The sequence below is a fragment of the Pipistrellus hanaki genome, assembly GCF_964339955.1.
Source record: "Pipistrellus hanaki genome assembly, chromosome: 2".
In the NCBI taxonomy this organism is placed as follows: domain Eukaryota; kingdom Metazoa; phylum Chordata; class Mammalia; order Chiroptera; family Vespertilionidae; genus Pipistrellus; species Pipistrellus hanaki.
This window is the reverse complement of record NC_140504.1, coordinates 146,848,269-146,870,945: the sequence shown is the minus strand read 5'-3', so window position 1 is coordinate 146,870,945 and position 22,677 is coordinate 146,848,269. Positions and strand designations below refer to the sequence as shown.

Genomic DNA, 22,677 nt, shown 5'->3' with positions numbered 1-22,677 from the left:
GTTCAATTCCAGTCAAGAGCATGTACCTTGGTTGCGGGCACATCCCCAGTAGGGGGTGTGCAAGAGGCAGCTGATTGATGATTCTCTCTCATCGATGTTTCTAACTCTCTGTCCCTCTCTCTTCCTCTCTGTAAAAAATCAATAAAATAAAATAAAATAATAAAACACGCACACAATTGGCACTGAGAGCTTGTATGTATCATGCATTCGTGAGTCGTTTATTTTTAAATTGCCAATGCACATCATATGTACTGGTCCTAGCCGGTCAGACGGACCCTTGGGTGGACATACAGTGGGCCACTTAGGTGCACAATATGCATGCACAGGTAGGGTTCCTAGGCCTGACCAGCGATCAGGGCTCATCTATAGGGCAGCCAGTGGGGCGATTGGAGGGCCTCCACTGGCACCCACGTTGGCTGGCTTGATGCCCCCTGCTTGCCAGCCACACCCTCCCCCCCTCAAGCCACCAATCACCTCTCTCTGTGGGGAAATTGGCGGGCGGGGGGACTGTTGGCACCTGTATTGGCTGGCTGGGGGCCTGCAAACTGGGGGAAACTCCTGCATTGAGCATCTATCCCCCAGTGGTCAGTGTGCGTCGTAGCGATCAGACATTCTGCTGGCGGTTCCACTGTTCAGTTGATTTTATTTTTATTTTTTTTTAATTTCTGTTGCTTAAACTACCCAGTCTACAATATTTTGTTGTGGCAGCAAGCTATTACATATATGATTCCTGTCTTCCCTTTTTTTTTTTTTTAATGTATTTTATTGATTTTTTACAGAGAGAAAGGGAGAGGGATAGAGAGCCAGAAACATCAATGAGAATCATCAACCAGCTGCTTCCTGCACACTCCCCACCGGGGATGTGCCCGCAACCAAGGTACATGCCCTTGACGGGAATCGAACCCAGAACCTTTCAGTCCGCAGGCTGACGCTCTATCCACTGAGCAAAATCGGTTTCGGCTGTTCGGTCGACTTTCATATTAGGTTTTATTATATAGGATTGCCAGTGCGCATCATATGTATTGGCCAGTCAGATGGTTGTACAGACGGTTGGGACACTTAGCCTTTTATATATATAGATTAGGTCATCTGGATACCAGGTGGGCTGACACCCAAAATCGCGCCAGCACCTAGGGACAGGGAGTCAGATTTTAGGCAGGCTTTTTCTAGGTGGCTCCGAAGGGGAAAAATAATGGTCTTAGTAAGTGGAATATGATCTAAACAAAGGGGAATGTTGAATGTAAAGTGGTCTAAAGGTCAGTTCCCAGGGGCAGGGTGTTGCTTCAATTATTTGATCAGACCTAACACCAAGGAATTGATGTATTTTGTATATAGTAATATATACAGTATTCTTACAATAAAATAGAGAAAAGAAAATGTTACTTAAAAATCAAAAGGAAAATACATTCACAGTATCTACTGAAAAACATCCATGTATAAGTGGACCCACATAGTTCAAAATGATGTTGCTCAAGGATCAACTGTATAAGCAAACTGACTTCAGTTTCCAAAAACTAATCCCTTTCATGTTATAAATCGATGTACTCAAAACTTATAAGCTCTTACTATCCCGTGAGAGCAATGTTCCTATTTCTCAGCTTAAATATTTCCAAGAAAATCATCCTCAGATAAATCTTTTATCCCGAACCTGTCAACATATACACTGATCTTTAGCTGAGAGTCTGGTACTGCTACTACTTTGCTTACTATATAGTTAATGTATTTTGAGGATTAAAATGTAAAATCCTATATAATAAAAGCCTAATATGCAAACTGTCCCTTCTACCAGGAGTTCTGCCAGGAGTTTGACCACTTGCTATGATGTGCACTGACCAGGGGACAGCGTGGAACATGGTGGGCATTGGCAACGCAGTGCTGGCAGCAGGCGGCAGTGGAGGCGCTGCAGGCCTCAATGAGAGCAGGACCAGGGCGGGATGGTGGAGCAAGTGAGTGGGCGGCACCAGGCCAAGGCAGGTGCAAGCCACTGGTCACCAGGCAGGGGCCGATCACCCCGCCGATTCAATTGCCCCGCTACCACAGGGCTCCGAGGCGCTTAGGGAGCCAGGTGGGGGCCTGATGCCCTGCTTATCTAATCACAGGGCGACCAGCAGCAGCGGTGGGGGGCAGAGCCGCCGCCCTGCTCCCTCAGCACCTGGGTGCTGCGTGGTGGTGGTGGTGTGGGTGCTATCAGCCAGGTGATTGGGCCCCAGCAGATGGTGACCAGCAGCAGCGGAGAGGGGTGGAGCCACTGCCAGGCTCCCTTAGCACCTGGGAGCTGGTGGCGGCGGGACGATTGAGCCCCCGCAGAGACAACCAGTGGCAGCAGCATGGGGCAGACAGCCAGGGGGAGGGAATGCCCAGTAAGCAGCCACTAGGGACGCTACCAGTGCCCAAATTTTGTGCACTGGGCCTCTAGTAAAATTATATAAGCTCTTAAAGAACAGTATTCTTAATCATATTATATATCCCAATGACAAATTCTATTAATGAATATGACTAATACTATTGTATAACTGTTTTCAAAAGAATTCATTGGAAGATATTATATCACGTATATAAGAGCACTGATGAACTTACACTGACTTGAGCTGGAGTCTCATATCTACCTTTCATTGCTGTATGACTTAGGGCGAGCCATTTTACCTAAATCATAGGGTGTAATGAGGACTAAATGTAATTTAGCACTTTAGTAGAATGGCTAAAACATCATAAATATTCATGAAAGGCAAGCACTATTAAAAATACTTTTTTGATTATCTCCTAAGTGGCAAAAGTTTCACTAAAATAATGATTCAGAGACAGATCAATAACATCATGCAGTCCTTGAAGAGGATCATAGTATAATTATAAAGAAGAAAACTAAAGACAATATACATTTTAAAAAATTCAAATAGACTTAATGGCTGATAAATAAGCTCATCATTTCATTAAACATCAGAACTTTACAATGAATGACTTTGCATACTGATGATTAAGAAATAATAGAAAGACATTAATATTAACACTTTAGAGCCTTCACTATTAATGCCTATCAAATAATCTCAACATATAAGTTATCCATTTTAAAATCATTTTTATTGAACTAATTTAAACAGCACAGTTTTAATTGGTGGCAGATGCCCCCAACCAAAACAAAGCCATCATGAATGCTAGTCAATATATTAAAGTAGTCCAGTTTGTTTCTGCAGTTGGAATATAGTTAAACTTTTAACATCACATAATCAAGCAAATAGCAGTGCACACTGTATTAATCAATGACTTTATGCATTTCATTTAAAAAAATCATTTTGCAAATGGCTTCAGCCTTATAAACAATCTCAATGACACATTCCATACTCATGCTCTCAAAATAAAGTGCCCTAAAAACTAAGCTTTTTACTGATAATAATGAATTCTATCCAGGATTATAGAAAGCAATTGAAGTTTAATATTTTACAGTATAAGAGGCAATAAGTTACTGATATCTCCTGACACAAATTTCACTCAAACTAAATACATCCTTGATACATTCAAAAAACATTTTTAATATTAATATGCTAGTTTATGTGCTGCAGTGCAAAAGAAGTGACACCCTAACGTTTCCTGAGCTTTAGGAAATTAACCTTTTCTGACTTAAAATAGGCTCTATATTATATGAAGCCATGTCAAAATTACACAATTAAGTTTTTGGAAAACTGAAAAGATTGGTCAGAGTTATAATGGTTTAGGGTAATGAAAAAGTTTTCAAAGCAAAATTATTTACAAAATTATAAAGGATACTGTGGATTTGCACATAGTATAAAGATCAAAGATAATCTACTGATTACCAAATGATCATAATTATTCCTCTCTTTTCAAAAATATTACACTGAAAGACTATGGTAAGTTAAAGCATTTAACATACCAACCTGTAGTGTATTAAACATTTTAACAACTTTTTCCATAATGCCCAGTAAAAATGAATGAGATAAAAATATTAAAAATCAAGAAAATAAACATGCTTTTAGGAATGTTTCTGCATGTATATATGACAGAGGAAGTGAAAATGATTTCTCATTAGAACACTCTATATCCTCAAAATTACAAAGACCGAGTTTCTACTTCAATTTTTTCTTCTGCTTGTATTATATCCGGATCAACATGAACAACTGGAGGTCGTAGGATAACTTCAGGGCCTCCACCATATATAGACTGTAGAAAATTCCACGTTTCTTCAGAAATTTGACCAGAATCTGCTCCTAAAATTAAGTGTACAGTGAAAGAATAATATTTACAAAGCTACAAATTCATATTGCAAAAATTTTCAAACTGTAACACACACACACCCCTTCCCCAAAAGCATGAATAATCAAGAACTTTTGGAACATGACTCTTCAGACTAGCAGCCCATATTGTTATAAGCTGCAACTTTATGGTCTGTCTTAAAAAGTTGGAGATTCTTTTTTTTTAGCTCTTATCAACAGCCATAAAACCTTTCCTCAGAAAAATTAAAAACTGGTAGCTTTTCCACTGTTTGTCCTACTTTTTGAATGAGTTATATCATTAAGCTGGATTAAAAAGTGGCATAGAAGGCTAGTGACTCTATGTTCTTAACAGTGACAAATTACCAACAAGTAAAGGCTTAAATGTTCGTCAAACTTACCTTGCCTGAGCATCACACTGCCACATTTAGTGACTGCGATTTTAGTGTTATCAATAGGTCCTGGAGGATCTAAGTTAACGAGAAAAACAAATGATCAAGATGCATACTTTTCATATAAGTGCACCAAAGAATTACATATTTCTGTGTCTGAAATAACTGAAAGACATAACTGTATAATCAGATTGATTTTTGTTAAAGTCAAATTATTATAGACAATTCTTAACTGTCTTCTTCCTTCTTCCTTCTTGTGTCTTAGCTCCACAAAAACAGAATCAGGAAAGAGAGACAGGCTCTCTCACTATCATCCAAAATCTAATAGAAATTATTTCTTAGCTATCAATTGCAGCTTTGTTGTTTTTAAAATATAACATTTATTGCTTATATGGATCCATTGCACTTTCAGTGCTATAAAAGAACAATTCCTGCTGAAACTGCAGGAATTGTTGGCTCAGTGGATAGAGCGTCGGTCTGCAGATTGAAAGGTCCCAGGTTCTATTCCAGTCAAGGGCATAAACATTGATTGCGGGCACAACCCCGGTAGGGGGTGTGCAGGAGGCACCTGGTCGATATTTCTCTCATCGATGTTTCTAGCTCTCTGTCCCTCTCCCTTCCTCTCTGTAAAAAAATATATATATTTTTAAAATATATTTTATTGATTTTGTACAGAGAGGAAGGGAGAGAGATAGAGAGTTAGAAACATCAATGAGAGTCATCGATCAGCTGCCTCTTGCACACCCCCTACTGGGGATATGCCCGCAACCAAGGTACATGCCCTTGACCGGAATCAAACCTGGGACCCTTCAGTCCCCAAGCCGACGTTCTATCCATTGAGCCAAACCGGACTCGGCTAAAATATATATTTTTAAAAAATAACAACTCCTTTGTAATTAAAAAAGAAATGATACATTCTTAATTTGTTTCAGGTTATCATTACTTTAACCAATAAGAGGATTATAAATTAAAATGCTGGAATGCATCTTTTTTAATTGAATTTATTGAGGTGACATTGGTTAAAAAACCCCCGACAGGTTTCAAGTATACAACTCAATAAATCATCTGCACACTGCATTGTGTACCCATCACCAAAAGTGAAGTCTCTTTCTGTTCCCATTTATCCCTTTTGCCCTCTTCCACCTCCTCCAACCCCGCTTCCCTCAGGCTATCACTATACTGTTGTCTGTATCTGTGTGTTACGTTAATATATATTTCTTTTTTTTTTTTTTTTGCTTAATTCCTTTATCTTTTTTTCCCCCACCCAGCCAAAATGTATCTTTTTTTAATTTAAGAAAACACCTTTTGCCCTAGCCAGCTTGGTTTTGTGGATAGAGCGTCAGCCTGCAGACTGAAAGGTCCCAGGTTTGAATCCAGCCAAGGGCACATGCCTGGGTTGCAGGCTCAATCCCCAGTGGGATGGTCATGCCAGAGGCAGCCAATCAATTATTCTCTTTCATAATTGATGTTTCTATCTCTGTCTCCTTCTCTCTTCCGCTTTAAAATCAATAAAGAAATAAAATTTTTTTTAAAAATAAGAAAAAAAAGAAAACACCTTATTTCTTTTCCTCTTGAATACAAAAGTACAGTGCATGGTCATTATAAAAAACTGGGGAGAAAAGGTACAAGGAAGACAATATACCATAATCCTGCTATAAGAAAATCGGCAAACTGTTTTAGTATCTGTGTGGTTTTTTACCTTTGCATATGTCTGCCTATTTTTTAATATAAAAGATTCAAACTCTGCATATCATATTGCAATTTTTTATGTATAAGTAACAACTTGTTTTTAAATTACTAAATACTGTCACAAAAATTATTTGTAAAGTCCATATAGTATCCCATTATAATGTACAAACCATAATTTAACCAATCTTATTGTTTGGTGGATTCTTTTTTTAACTTCAAAATTAAAATCAGACTAACTTTATTTAGTTCCTTTATTTTTGCTATGAATATGTTATAATTGATTAAACAAATTTTAAAAAATTAAAAATCCTCAGGACTAGAATATAAACTAGAATGTAAGATCCCCGAGGGCTGGAATCTTGTTCACTGATGTAATCCCAAGTGTATATAGATAACCAAAAAATAGCCTATCTAATAAAAGAGTAATATGCAAATTGACCACACATCCACTATACACACAAACCACATTTCACCAGCCAATCAGGAGTGAGTATGCAAATTAACCCAACCAAGCTGGCTGTGGCCACGGAGCAACTAGGAGGCTTGTGTTTCCCCAGCGATGGAGGAAGCCACGCTTTCTGCGCGCCCTGGCCTGCCCTAGCCTACACTCAAGGCTACAAAGTTTCAATTACAGAAGATAAATAAAGCCCAGATACCAGGGCCTCCACTTGGGTCGCCAGGGGGCGTGGCCAGCCTGCAAACCACCATAGGCCCCTCACCCAGGCCACCCCACCTACAAAGGGAACCTCCACCTTTCGGGGCAATCCAGTTGGACCCCACCCATACACCAGGCCTCTATTCTACCTAATAAAAGAGTAATATGCAAATTGACTATCACTCCAACACACAAGATGGCTGCCTCTATGTGATCAAAGATCCTGCCCCCATGTGGACACAAGATGGTCTCCACAAGATGGCCAGCAGGGGAGAGACCAGGTATGCAAGGGAGGGCAGTTGTGGGTGATCAGGTTAGCAGGGCAAGGCAGTTAGGAGGGACCAAGTCTGTAAGAGAGGACAGTTGGGGACAATCAAACCTGCAGGGGAGGGCAGCTAGGGATGACCAGTCCAGCAGAGGAGGGAAGTTGGGGGCAACCGGGCCCGCAGGGAAGGGCAGTTGGGGGGGACCCAGGCCTGCAGGGGAAAGCAGTTGGGGGGACCAGGCCTTTAGAGGAGGGCAGTTAGGGGTGACCAGGCCTGACAGAGGAAGGCAGTTAGGGGCAAACAGGGTGGCAGGGGAGTGGTTAGGGGGTGATCAGGCTTGCAAGCAGAAGCACTTAGAATGCAGGCAGGTGAGCAGTTAGGAGCTAGCAGTCCTGAATTGTGAGAGGAATGTCTGACTGCCCATTTAGGCTCAATCCCAGTAGGATCGGGCCTAAACGGGCAGTAGGACATCCCTTGAGGGGTCCCAGATTGGAGAGGGTGCAGGCCGGGCTGAGGGACACCCCACTATGCATGAATTTCGTGCACCAGGCCTCTAGTTTATTAAATAAACAGAAAATCTGCAAAGAATTTTATTTTTCTGGTAACCACTTACCTCCATCTTTACCCTTCACAAAACTTTCCCATTCTCTAAACCACTGCATACTGATGCAATAAAAAGTAGCTGGAGAGTCCTCCTCTTGAAATGCTCTGTTGAGCTATATGTAGGGAGGAAAAAAATCAGTCACCTAATATTTAGAACTTGCTTTATAGCAGAACAATACAATCATCCTACTTCAGCCTCTGATAAAGCCAGTTTCTCATACACAAAGAATGTGTACATTGATGCTAAGTTATTTTAGAACTAGCATACATGATAACATATATTAAAAAACAATTCTAGCCTGGCCGGTGTGGCTCAGAGGTTGAGCGTCAACCTATGAACCAGGAGGTCCCCGGTTCGATTCCCATTCAAGGCACATGCCCAGGTTGTGGGCTCAAACCCCAGTAGGGGTCATGCAGGAGGCAGCCATCATTGATGTCTCTCTCCCTCCCTCTCCCTTCCGCTCAGAAATTAATTAAAAAACAAAACAAAACACACACACACACACACACACACATATATATATATATATATATATATATATATATATATATATATATATATATATTAGGGGCAAATTGTGCTTAAATTTTAGCAAGTACAAACTGAAGGGACATAAAAGATTGCATAGGTGAAGACAGTCAAGGCAAAGTCTTAAAAACAATAACCACTCTACATATTTATTAAAAATATGATGGCCTGCCAGGACCGGTTTGGCTCAATGGATAGAGCGTCGGCCTGAGGACTGAAAGGTCCCGGGTTCGATTCCGGTCAGGGGCATGTACCTTGGTTGCGGGCACATCCCCAGTGGGGGCTGTGCAGGAGGCAGCTGATCGATGATTCTCTCTCATCAATGTTTCTGACTCTCTATCCTTCTCTCTTCCTCTCTGTAAAAAATCAATAAAATATATTTAATAAATAAATATGATGGCCCTAGCTGGTTTGGCTCAGTGGATTGAGTGTCAGCCCATAAACTAAAGAATCTCGGGTTCTATTTCTGTCAAGGGCACGATCCCCAGATGACCCTGGTAGGGGTGCAATGTGGGAGGCAACCAATGGATGTCTCTCTCACATTGATGTTTCTCTGTCTCCCCCCCTCTTACATTTTCAAAAAATCAATGGGAAAATATTTTCAGGTGAGGATTAACAAAAAAGAAAAAAAATCTGATAATAAATTTTATTTAAACATAATAGCCACTGTCTATGTATTACTTGTGTTCACTTAAGATACTGGTGGACATGTTGCTATTACAAACACAAGGCTGCAATGAATGATCTTATCTATGTCATTTCACAGGCAATATACATATATGTATAGGATAAATTCTCTCTCTCTCTCTTTTTTAGGATAAATTCTCAAAAGTGGTGGTACAGCCGAAGCCGGTTTGGCTCAGTGGTAGAGCGTCGGTCTGCAGACTGAAAGGTCCCGGGTTCGATTCCGGTTAGGGGCATGTACGTTGGTTGCGGGCACATCCCCGGTGGGGGGTGTGCAAGAGGCAGCTGGTCGATGTTTCTCTCTCATCAACGTTTCTAGCTCTCTATCTCTCTCCCTTCCTCTCTGTAAAAAATCAATAAAATATATATATGTATATATAAAAAAAAAAGTGGTGGTACAGACCCCAAAGATGTTCCACTCCTTCCTCTAGTCTAGGGGTGTCGAACTCAATCAGAGAAGGGGCCAAAATCTAAAATCCAGCCAAAATTGCAGGCCGAATGGTTTACTGAACAGTCATAAACTGACAATGTCATAAACTGACAGCGGAGTGCAGTGATGACAGCGCGGTGCAGGCCACATTGCAAGGCCTGGCGGGCTGGATTTGGCCCGCGGGCCTTGTGTTTGACACATGTGCTCTAGTCCTAAGACCTAAGGAATGGGTACGTGACTCAATCAAGGAAAAACTCGATTAGAAATGGCAATCTTCAGAGAAGTGACCTAACAGTTAGAAGGGAGTAATTCCAGTGCCAATTTTGTTAGCTGCATACTAGGAATACCTTGGCTCCTGGATTTCTGGAGGTGTAGCTACTCAATTTTTCTTTTCAATAATTTTTTTTTTTTTGCTTAATTTAGCCATTTTGATTTCTGCTTTCAACTAAATAAAACCAGTTGACAGAAACACTGGTACAGTAAGAGAGGTGGAGGCAACAGTGCCTGAGGAAAATGAAGGATATTTGGAATTTATCTAGTTGTAACAGTGTGAAATGATAGTGAGATGCCTAAAAATATTTCATGATGTTTAACTGCCTACAGTACATACTGTAGATGTAGGCATCAACTTCAGATCATGTCTCTCCTATAATCAAATCAGGTCAAAATCCTACACTGTCCCCAAAGAGCATTATAATCGCCCAGAAGTATCGCCATGATTTGACTTCAACTTCTAATACTCTCTTCCTCATTTCTTCACTGTGGTCACATGGACCTTTGTTATTCCCAGAACCAAGCAGACAATATTCCTGACACTCAGAGCTTTTACATGACTATCCCTTCCTTTTGCAAATATCTAAATATCTCCCTCACCTCCTTCAAGTTTTTGCTTAAATGTCACCTTTTCAATGTGGCCTATCTTTATCATTCTATTTATAATTGCATCTCACTCTACCCCTAATCCCTGTACTCCTGATCGCTCTTATCCTTTTAGGTATTTTCTATTTCCATAGAACTCATCACCTTTTAATATATAATGTACAACTTTATTAAATGTAAGTTCTTTAAGGTCAAGGATCTTTCATACACATGAAATGGCTGCTTCAATAGAACAATGAAAGGCAATGAAAAACGTGGCTGTCCCTGATGATTAACAAGGAAATCAAAGCATGTTTGTCTCAAGGTATAGCATTACGCCAGGGCGGGTTTGGCTCAGTGGATAGAGCATCGGCCTGTGGACTGAAGGGTCCCAGGTTCGATTCCGGTCACGGGCATGTACATTGGTTGCGGGCACATCCCCGGTGGAGTGTGTGCAGGAGGCAACTGGTCGATGTCTCTCTCTCATCCATGTTTCTGCTCTCTGTTTCTCTCCCTTCCTTTCTGTAAAAGGTCAATAAAATATTAAAAAGGAAAAAAAAAAGTATAGCATTAAAGTTAGGATTTTCTGTGATATACAAATTATCCCTACAGAACTGAGATTTCTGAAATGTAATGTCAGACTAATTCTGCCAGATGAATCTATTTAATTCATACCATTATCAGGTTTGGACACTTTCAGGACTTTCTTTGAATCTGGCAGTAGGATGATTCTTCCTTTAGGTGTCTAGGTGGGGACTTTTTAAATTTTATATAAGTATAATCACTCCATTAGTCAATTAACAAATTAATTTTAAATGATTTTTTTCCCCAAAGACTAGCTTTATTTATTTATTTATTTATTTATTCTTAATTCTCACCGGAAGATAGTGGCTTTATTTATTTTTAATTCTCACCGCAGGATATTTTTCCATGGATTTTTAGAGAGAGTGGGAGGGAGAGAGACAGAGAGAGAAAATATCGATATGAGAGAGACACATGGATTGGTTGCAGCCTGCAACCGAGGTACATGCCCTTGACAGGAATCGAACCCGGGACCTCTCAGTCCCCAAGCCGATGCTCTATCCATTGAGCCAAACCGGTTTCGGCGAGACTTACTTCTTACAACCTAGATAAATGGAACTGTACTAGAATTTGTCCATGAAACCTAATTATTCAACTTTTCCTGCTGATTCTGTGACCAGACTTCCTTTCTTTCTTTTTTAATATATTTTATTGATTTTTTTACAGAGAGGAAGCGGGAAGGATAGAGAGCTGGAAACATCGATGAAAGAGAAACGTCAATCAGCTGCCTCCTGCACACCTTCCATTGGGGATGCGCCTGCAACCAAGGTACATGCCCTTGACCGGAATCAAATCTGAGAGGGACCCTTCAGTCTACAGGCCAATGCTCCATCCACTGAGCCAAACAGGTTAGGGCTGTGACCAGACTTTCTGTTGCTTGCAATCAGGGAACACATCATACTAACCTCACTTGGTGGAAACTAGATATATTTTATAAGTATAGAGAGTCTTGCAAAATAATATTATATTTCACAAAAGGATGGAAGTAGAGAATGCAGTCTGGGAAAATAGATATAGAAAAACACTAACTTAAAGAAACCTATAATTTACAATTTCAACAAGGAGATTTCTTACCAGTACCAATCGATAAAACAAAATTCATTACCAATCCATGAAAACAAAAACCCACAAAAAGAAAACTCACTACATTGTGACTTGCAATGTTAAATACTCAGAGCACTTAAAATCTATTGCAACTTTATCCAATCATTTCATTAACACAATACAGTTCTGGTAATTAACAGTTCTTTATTTTTACCCTAGAGCGTATTTTTAATTTGAAAAGTACCACTTTATTTACCCGAATAAAAATTTCCAATTCAGTTTTTCTTCTTTTTTCAATTTTCTCAGCCTCAATTTGGCAAGTGTGACAAATGTACAGATGGTTGACAGCTGGTCCTCCTCCATACCTAAAGCATAAAAATTTTGTAATTATGACAATCTTGTAAAAAGTTGATGCTCTAGCAAATTTGTCTCCAACTTTTAATCAATGGCTAAATATCTAGTAAATAAATCCTCACAGACAAATTCTCAGTCATATTTAAACTAATGTAAAAATAAAAAAAATCATAATGGTTTGACATTATGTTTATCAGGGTCAATGACTGTATCAGCTTATTAACTAATAACCTGCTTTACCTGTATTTCAACTTTCCCTTATAATTACTTCTGCTACAAAAATATGTTTGAAGCCACAAAAAAAAATAAATAAATAAATAAAAGAGGTGGCTTTCAAAAATTAGCATACAACATATAAATCTTACTGATAGAGCCATAGTCTTCATCAACTTTTAATCATAAAGAGGCTTTCCCTGACTTCTCAACTAAGAATTTATGGAATAAATTATTTTCAGTATTTCACTAAGGAAAACATAATAAGGAAATTACATGTGAAATGCTTTAAAATAAAATTTAAAACTTTAAAATTTAAGTTATATATTACAGGATACTTTTATAGATTCAGATAATCAGAATGTAAGAATTAGAATTAATTATCTAGGCTACAAAATCTAGTGACTCACACTGAATAAATGAAGGAAAAAGGGAATATTCTACTTAAGCAACATAAAACACAAAAAGCATATATAAAATAATTCAATTTTAACGAGTTCTACAAACTTATTTTCATGAAATCATATAGTTTGATTTAAAAAAAACACAAACCTGCTATATAGGTTATCCCAAATGTTCTGAGGCAGCATCAAAACCAGGTCTTCAATATAATTAGCTTTTCGTGGAGGAATACCTAAAAAAAATTTTAGATGGATCTATTTCATTCTTAAATTGCTTTATATTACTCTCAAAGGTTAAACTCACGTTTTAACTGTTTAATCAGTGGCATTTTTCAATCATTATTCTTGAAACTCCTCCCCAAAAAGTTAAAAATTAAGTACAAGCATTTTTTGGTGATTATACTCCTAAAGCTAAGTGTATTTCTTGAAATAGAGAAAAATTAGTAAACCAAGATCTTCAAGTATTTAAGTTATGTAGAATTTACTAAGACTTCATTATGTATTGGGGAGAAATCAAAGATAAATAAGAAACAATCTTTCCTTCATAGAGCTTATGTGGTAGCAGAAAAAATGAGGCACTTACAGAAACAAATGTAATAAAACCCAGGCACAGATAAATGGCATAAAAGATTCATAGGAAGCCGAAGCCAGTTTGGCTCAGCGGTGGAGCGTCAGTCTGCGGACTGAAAGGTCCCGAGTTCGATTCCGGTCAGGGGCATGTACATTGGTTGCGGGCACATCCCCGGTGAGGGGTGTGCAAGAGGCAGCTGGTCGATGTTTCTCTCTCATCGATGTTTCTAGCTCTGTATCTCTCTCCCTTTCTCTCTGTAAAACATCAATAAAATATATTAAAAAAAAAAAAAAGATTCATAGGGAGATTTAGAACAGAAGGAGCCTTATGTTAGTAGTTCAAGTTTGAAAATGAGACAAAAATTCACATAATGATATATTTTCAAGGTTTAGGTTTCTAAATCAAGACAGGATATCCCTACTATCTCTTCATTTCACTGAAAAAAATAATTAATGAGAATATCAATTCTTCAATCATGAAATATAATCAAGGTATCACACTAAAGTGTTAGTTTTAGTCGGAACAAACATTAACATAGCCAAGGACATAGGCATCTATATATATATAAAAGGCTAATATGCAAAGTGTCCCCTTGGGAGTTTGACCGGGAGTTCAATTGCTCACTATGACATGTGCTAACCACCAGGGGACAGCACAGAATAAAGGGAGGCCCTGGCCGGCAGCTGGAAGGCCCTGATTAGCCCTGATCACCTGCCAGGCCTAGGAACCCTACCCGTGCACAAATTTCATGTACTGGGCCTCTAGTAAGTTATATTTAGCAAATAACTATATGAGTTTTCGTTAAATTCTAAGTATATTTTTATACTCAAGAGAAGAGAAAGCCTTTCATTTAGACTAGGGGTGTCGAACTCAATCAGAGAAGGGGCCAAAATCTAAAATCCAGCCTAAATCGCGGGCCGAATGGTTTACTGAACAGTCATAAACTGACAATGTCATAAACTGACAGCGGAGTGCAGTGATGACAGCGCGGTGCGGGCCACATTGTAAGGCCTGGAGGGCTGGATTTGGCCCGCGGGCCTTGTGTTTGACACATGTGATTTAGACAAAAGGAATAGGAGCTACAGATACAGTTGGTAGCCGGGAGCCTCTTGGCAGAGAAAAATTATCTATATATATAAAAGCCTAAGTGACTGTTACACCTGAACTACCAGAACGACCACCAGTGGGCAGATGCTCTACACAGAAGCTACCCCCTGTTGGTCAGTGCAATCCTACAGCCAATCTCCCCCAGCCAGCCAACCTTCTGTGGTCCCTGCCCACCGCTGGCAGGCCCCAACAACCTGATTGGGGCTGGGCCCTGGGCTGGGATGGGGAACTGGGAGTGGGTGGAAGCAGACTCGGCCCCTTTCCCAGGGTGGCCAAGGGCTGACTCCCTCCTAGGGCTTGAGGCTTACCTCCTGCAGTTCCCCCCACCTCCCTTCTTACTCCCCTGCTGGGAGGCTTCGATAGGCCTGGTCCCGATCATCTCTGATGTCTGGCCAGGACTAGGGACCCTACCCGTGCACGAATTTCATGCACCGGGCATCTATTGTGCAATATAAGCGATCACTGTGTATCTTAACTGGTTGTTGATGTATCTGTCCTTACTATGAAATCAGAGCTTTGAGAACAGAAATAGTGTCTTTGCTATTCTCAGCTCTAGCATAGGGTTTGGAACAGGTACTCAATACTTATCTGTCCTATGAAGAGGCTACAGACTGCCTACAATTAGAAGAAAAAGCCCAATTTCTGAACCATAGTGAATGAAACATATTTAAGTTGGACTGCACATGGGGAAATCAGAAATAAATGGAAGAGGAAAATTCTTGGGTTTTTCCTAATATGTCAATTATTTAACAGCAAATTCTTACCACTACTTTCCATTAAAGAATTTCTTACCTCCATGAATACAGAGAAAATCATTATTTGAAATAGGGCCAGGTTCAGTAAAGGTCTTAAATTTATTTAGCCACTGTCGAGAAATATAAAACTGAAGGAGACTTGGTTCCATTATGTTCAACAAATTTGATATCCTTCGTCTCTCTTTTTGTGCCTCTTCACTGCTCTTCCTATTAAGAACAATGATTCTTTAAATTCAAAGTGCATTTTATTCCATTAGACTAGTACTAAGTGAATCTTTCCTCTTCATTACTAAATTTTACACACTAATATTGTGAATCTTATTAGATCTTGGAAATTATTCAAGAGAAATATACTGTGTATCAACCCCCAATATTACATTATACAACTCTAGGGGCAATATTGTATCTTAACTACTAGTATCCACATAAACTTTTATTAATAAATGTTTGTTAATCAATCTAAATAGTTAATCTGTTTGCTATTTCAGTAGCTAATATTAACTCTTATAAAATTGATATTTTTTAGTATAAGTTTTATTGTTATAGTAATATCTTATTAGCTATTTCAGAAGAAAATTTTGTACTTAATTCCTACTATCAAGTGCCTAATTATTTTTATTAAAACCAATATTTCTATAAGAAAATGCAGTTGACCATTGAACAACACCGGCCCCTCCCACTCTGGTGCATTCAGAAATCAGTGTATAACTTTTGACTTCACAAAAATTTACTTGTCCCTTGGTACCCACAGAGTATCGGTTCCAGCCTACGGCCTCGCCACTGCCCACCCCACAAGATAACAAAATCTGGGAATGCTCAAGTTCCCTATATAAAGTAGCATAGCTCAATGCATATAGTCAGCCCTCCACATCCATAGCTCCTAACCTCAGATTAAAAACAATATAGTATTGAAAACAATCCATGTATAAGTAGACCCACAAAGTTCAAACCCATGTTGTTCAAGAGTCAACTGTACCTTTCTTTGAAATGCAACCAAATGATTTAACATTTTCTTAAAGGATCATTCTGCATGCAACCTTTCACTTTATTTTACTCAGATAATCAAATGAGAGTAAAACAATTTTTAATTTTTACTCAGAATCCATTCTGAAAGTCTTAGAAGTCACTGATAACCCCAAAGTGAGATATTTCTTATTAAAGTAGCCTGTGAGTTACTTCCTTACCTATAAAAAAGAACATAAGCTTCTGCATTTTGTACAGTAGATTCTGAAACTTCAGTGACACTCTGATCGTCAAATTCATACCAGAGTTTATTTAAATTGTTTCGGCAGTAGGCAATATAGTGTCCACCTGAATTTAGGAGGAAAAAAAATTTAATCATTTCAGTAATACCAATTAATACAAGAATGGAAAATAAATTACTTTTATATTCCAAGTTCTTAGCAGAGACTGAGATATAGCAAAAACTAGACTTTACTAGAATTTTTTCCAGTATGTATATATCCTTACCACCACCACTTGAGGAAACATAAGGATAGAAAATATAATCTTAAAAAAAAAAACATGATAAATATGATCACGTTAAAGTACTTATTATTTAATACTTTTCCAGTATGTATTTCTAACTTCCGAGTAAAATTATTCACTTTCCTAACTTTTTTGACTTTTTGTTTTATTTTATTTTAATCCTCAACCGAAGGATATTTTTTCCATTAATTTCTAGAGAGTTGAAGGGAAGGGTGGGAGGGACAGGAAAGAGAAACATCACATCAATTGGTTGCCTCCCACGTGCACCTGTATCAGAGCTGGTAAGCCTGCAATGGAGGTATGTTCCCTTGACCAGGAATCAAACTGGCAACCCTTCAGTCTATAGGCCAACACTCTAACCACTGAGCAACTGACCAGGGCTTAACATGTTTTTAATAACCAAAATAAAATAAATAATAAAATTCTACTTTTACAATGTTTTCTTTGATTCAATCAGGTCTAACTTAAAAAATCAACTCAGATGTTTAATATTTTTAATATAATCTAAGAACATATGTCAAACCTGTATACTTACTACTTGCAGTTCCATGATGACAAATGACTGACAGAAGATCATAGGTAACAATTTGAGCTGGACTATCTTTAGCAATAAATGGCTGAAGATCCAGGCCTTCCAGTGGAAATGAAACATGGGTACTGATTTTGGTGGAAAACATCAGTTCATGTCTGAATCTTTTGAGATGGATGCATAAAATCTAAAAGAGAAAGGCAACATTAAGATTCTACTGCTTTATATACTAGATAAAGGAGTCTATTAAATATACGTATTGAGCCGGCACCGGTTTGGCTCAGTGGATAGAGCATCGGCCTGTGGACTGAAAGGTCCCGGGTTCGATTCCGGTCAAAGGCATGTACCTTGGTTGCGGGCACATCCCCAGTGGGGGGTGTGCAAGAGGCAGCTGGTCGATGATTCTCTCTCATCGACGTTTCTAACTCTCTATCCCTCTCTCTTCCTCTCTGTGAAAAATCAATAAAATATATTGAAAAATATATATATATATATATACGTATTGAATTAAGTGTCAAGGTTAAACATTATTCTGCAATATGATAACCTCATTCCAGAGGTGTTAAAATGTGGAAATAGTGAAACATGGTACTTACTAAGTATACAGCTACTAGGTTTTCTAATTTATACTTTATATCTGCAAGAGCCTACAAATTAAGCTGTGCTCAACATCGTTTCACTGGTAAGGGCACTTACTTGCTATGTAACTCAGTATTTTAAAAATGGATAATCCTAATCCTAATATGACATAAATAGCAACTGGTCAATAGAAACAGTCCATTATTTACCCATGCTAAAAAATTTACTACTAATTCCTACCAGATAAAATAAATTGAATTATAATAAAGCCCATACCTCAGGAAACTTTTGTACTTTACAAAACTTTACTCCATTCCTCAACCTAAGGTGAGAAAAGAGAAAAACAATTAAAATAAACCCATTTCCCAAAGGAATGGAAAAAAGCTTTAGTATTTTCAAATATTCAATAAACCCTTTTAGAAAATGCAGAGACAAAAGGTCGCAGACTAAAAATGCTCACTAATGAATTATATGCTATACATGAAAAAATATACACTAATAAAACACTGGAGTCCCTTATTGTATAAAATGATTTAAACTAAGCTATCAGTAATAAAAATATAGGGAGTTGTGTGATTCTTTGATGAAATTTAATTTTTTGTAAACGAGCAATCAAAACATAAACAAACTCATAGATACAGGGAACAAAATGATGCTTGCCAGATGGGAGGGGAGTTAAAGGGTTGGGCAAAAAAGGTGAAGGGGCCAGTTCTGCTCAGTGGTTGAGTGTTGGCCTTAGGACGGAAGGGTCGCAGGTTTGATTTCAGTCAAGGGCATGTATCTCAGTTTCAGGCTCCATCCCAGTAGGGACACATGCAGAAGGCAACCAATCAATGTATCTCTCACATCAATGTTTCTCTCTCTCTCTCTCTTTCACCCTCCCTTCCCCTCTCTCTAAAAATCAATGGAAAAATATCCTCGGGTGAGGATTAAAAAAAAAGTACAACTAGAAGTTACAAAATAGTCACGGGGATGAGAAGTGTAGCATAGAGAATATGGTCAATAATATTATAATAACAACGTATGGAATCACACAGGTACCAACTTATCAAGGCAATCACTATCTATTAGGCTGTACCCCTGAAACTAATATAATATTAAATGTCAACTGTAATTTTTTAAAAGAAAAATTAAATTAAAAAAATAAAAGTCTTACTATCTATGGCCTGCTTACACTTTTATTACCATCCAGCTTATTGTCCTAGCTGGTTTGGCTCAGTGGATGGAGCATTGGCCTATGGACTGAAGGGTCCCGGGTTCAATTCCAGTCAAAGGCACATGCCCAGACTGTGGGCTCCATCCCCATTGGGAGTGTACAGGAGGCAGCCAGTCAATGATTCTCTCTCATCATTGATGTTCCTATCTCTCTCTCCCTCTCTTTTCCTCTCAGAAAATAAATAAAAATATATTTTAAAAAAAGAAAGAAAACCCATTCTTTGTTTAACTGTATTTCTATTCTGCCATCATACAGCAGATAACATCAAGGTTGGTATAACCCTTCTGAATTTTACATAGACTTGAAACTGCGTAATTTATAGCCACTTTCACTTCTTGAATTCAGTCTGTTAACATGGTAATCCAGAAGAGAATACCCTTATTTATGATGACAAAACTTAATGTAATGAAAATGTATGTTGTACATCCCAGTATCTTTTATAATGTATGTGGAAAGTTTTATGCAAAATTAAACTTATTTTAAATCTCGGATTACACTCTTACATCTTAGATAAGTGCATTAAATTTGTTACATTTTTGCTTCCAATTTGTTTTATAAAACACCCAGCCTCTTAATTTTTATTAGGACAAAGTTCACTAGACTTTATTTTTCTAAATAAAGTGGAATTTTAACTCAATTTAACTAACCACCACCACAACAAAATACCATTTAAAATACAGAACATGTTATTAAAAACATTGGCAATAACACTTACTTTTTGCATTTTTCACAACTGTACATATTGTCACCTGAAAATAGAACAAATCTGGTCATTCCTCTCAAATGAAAAGCAAAGTATTTTCTTTGGTTCTGCAATTCTGCTGAGTCTGCCGCATGCTGACCTTGCAGCACAGTAACACAAGACCCACGTTTTTTGGTCTCTGCGCAGGAGTCAGCTCACTGTATGCCTTGCCTAAAGCGCCCTTGACTTCCCTCTCTTTTCAACCTTGGAAGCCTATCTTAAAGAACATCCTTTCCATTCATTCACTCAAATGTACTGATTACCCATTACATGACTGTCCACACAAAGTGCTGCACATATAAAAATACTGAGGCATCTTAAATATTATGGAGGGATTCACAGACTAGTTCAGATATATAAGATGTTTATATTGGTTGAATTTTCCCTACTTTGAATCCCTGAGAAGTTTTAAGACATCTCACATGTCATCTTATCTAGTACTATAGGAAGTAGTATAAATTATTTCAAGATATGATTTGTGGCCGAAACCAGTTTGGCTCAGTGGTAGAGCGTCGGTCTGTGGACTGAAAGGTCCCGGGTTTGATTCCGGTCAGGGGCATGTACCTTGGTTGCGGGCACATCCCCGGTGGGGGGTGTGCAGGAGGCAGCTGGTCGATGTTTCTCTCTCATCGACGTTTCTAGCTCTCTATCTCTCTCCCTTCCTCTCTGTAAAATATCAATAAAATATTTTTTTTTTAAAAGATATGATTTGTGGTATTTATATCACCATAGTAGATAATGGCACTATAGCAATATGGGAAAGTACTTCTTAAGCTCCTTAAAACTTAGCTTTTAAAAACATTTTATGTTCAGTCCTACTAGTATTTTAGATTACCCACAACATTTAGCCATAGATAAAAAACTGTTTCATATTTCTTACCTTTTAATTCATCTCTAGCGAAGAAGGCAGCAAGACAATCTTGCAAGGTTACTATTGGACCCCAAAACCAGCTAGGGACACATGAGACAACAAACCTGAAACATTATCAATAGAAGAAAAAAGGGAGTGTTCTGCCAGTACAGCAGAAACAGCAGTTTTAACAATCAATCGATTTTTTAAAAAATGCATACAAACCTCTTCACATATTCCATGAAAAAAGCTATCCACCCTTGTGGAGCGTACGCTTCACCACACGATCCTGCTTTGACTATGGAAGTTGGATGACTCGAGGAATGCAGCTTAGCAAGGTCTTCCTTGCCAGGAATTGGCAAGGACAGATCTTGAAAGGTCTCCAGGGTTACAGACACCTACAATTGTTTTGTGTTTTAAGAATGGGATGAAAATAATCCAGTTCAAACATTTATGAGAACAGATTTTAGACTGCAAAGATCAAATCAAGTTATGATAAAAACATCAAACTGCTTTATTGTAATAACAACAGCAAAACACTTGCTCTGTACCAAGTGCTGTTCTAAATGTAATCTTCACATAAACCTTCTGGGATAACTCCTAACATCACATTACTCGAGAACACTGTGGCATAGAGAAGTACCTCACATCCAGTCACTGCAGTGGGAGGTACAAACTCTTACGCACTACTGTATTTACATTTGGAAATGACCTCTTCATAATAGTTTTTAAATGTTGTTTTTTAAAAAGTTGTAAAACCTAGCATGTGATTTTTTTAAATAGATGAAAACATTTCAGGACAAGTCCATTTAAATATTTGGTACCAAATTAGCATACATTAAAATTACTCTGTTAGAAGCCCTTAGGCTTTACTTAAGATTTTAACACAATAATTGAAAACTTACTTCTGCATTATTGTTGTCTTATTGGGGGGGAGGAAGAGAGGGAAGTGTCATTTTAATTTCAGTAGTTATAAATATTCCTGCACTGAAGGAAAACTGCTCTTAAGAAAAGCTCAAAGAAATTCAGGGATTTAGAGGTATTATTAAAGAACTCAGGATAATTTTAATATATGTTCTTATATATGAATCTGATACTACTTTTATTGTCTGAGCCCCAATCTTAACAAAGGAAATATTTACAGGCCATATAACCAAATGCAAAAGATACAATCACAGCTCAGTGCCTGTGAGCAGCAACAGTTTCCCAGCATGTTAATTTCATCGGCCTTATGAGAAGGTGGGTGCTACCAGTTCTTGCTGCTAAGCAACAAATTACCTTTATATGTGACCAGAGATGAAGAACGGAGTTAATTCTTCCTGTGAATGAGTGCCCGACCAATGATGGGTCAAGACTCATTCTTTAACAACTATGTTGCTATTATTCCCAAAAAACAATTCTACATCTAGAATCAATTACACTGATGTAAACACAAGAATCACATGTGTAATCAGCAGCAGCTCCTTGCTACTGATGAGGAGTTACAATCAACTTCTCATACCATTTTATTAGTTTTTTTTTTTAAACTAGCATTTGACAAAAAAAAATATTGTGTTTTATAATTCCTTCATACTCACCCTGTCACAAGTGAGACACTGCACTGAACTAATGATTGTTCCATCAAAAACGTCTGAAATAACACTTCGGTATTTCTTGTGCTGTTTTTTCCTCTTTGGGGATGATGCAGATTGAGCTAGGACTGAGAAATAAGGGTTGAAATATATTTTTAAAACCAAAGTACCTCTTTTCTTTAAGCATTTTTCTCTGGAATCTTTAACAGTAAAATTTACTATGTTGAAGAAATTTGTCAAAATACTATTGAAGAGCATTGCTTTAAAAAAAAAAAAAAAAGGAGAGAGAAACCAAGTGAAACAGGGATTCAGTCTCCCCATCTTGACTTCAATCAGAACGATTTTGCTT

General features: G+C 38.1%; 1 protein-coding gene across 2 annotated transcripts in view; it reads right to left on the bottom strand.

The window, feature by feature from the left end:
• Positions 1–2,900: 2,900 nt before the first annotated feature.
• Positions 2,901–22,677, bottom strand: part of USP33 (ubiquitin specific peptidase 33) — a 56,503-nt gene continuing 36,726 nt past the window's right edge. Inside the window, exons 12-24 of one of the 2 annotated variants that reach the window (XM_084872132.1) lie at positions 22,335–22,456; positions 20,983–21,155; positions 20,788–20,858; positions 19,881–19,914; positions 18,226–18,271; positions 17,377–17,557; positions 16,538–16,664; positions 15,391–15,560; positions 13,072–13,153; positions 12,209–12,317; positions 7,836–7,938; positions 4,622–4,690; positions 2,901–4,217 (exon numbers count right to left, since the gene is read on the bottom strand). In XM_084872132.1, the coding sequence (XP_084728258.1) occupies positions 4,060–4,217; positions 4,622–4,690; positions 7,836–7,938; positions 12,209–12,317; positions 13,072–13,153; positions 15,391–15,560; positions 16,538–16,664; positions 17,377–17,557; positions 18,226–18,271; positions 19,881–19,914; positions 20,788–20,858; positions 20,983–21,155; positions 22,335–22,456 (1,445 nt within the window). In that variant the 3' untranslated portion in view covers positions 2,901–4,059. Of the gene's footprint in view, positions 4,218–4,621; positions 4,691–7,835; positions 7,939–12,208; positions 12,318–13,071; positions 13,154–15,390; positions 15,561–16,537; positions 16,665–17,376; positions 17,558–18,225; positions 18,272–19,880; positions 19,915–20,787; positions 20,883–20,982; positions 21,156–22,334; positions 22,457–22,677 lie in introns of both variants that reach the window. The other variant, XM_084872133.1, reaches the window with a different exon arrangement.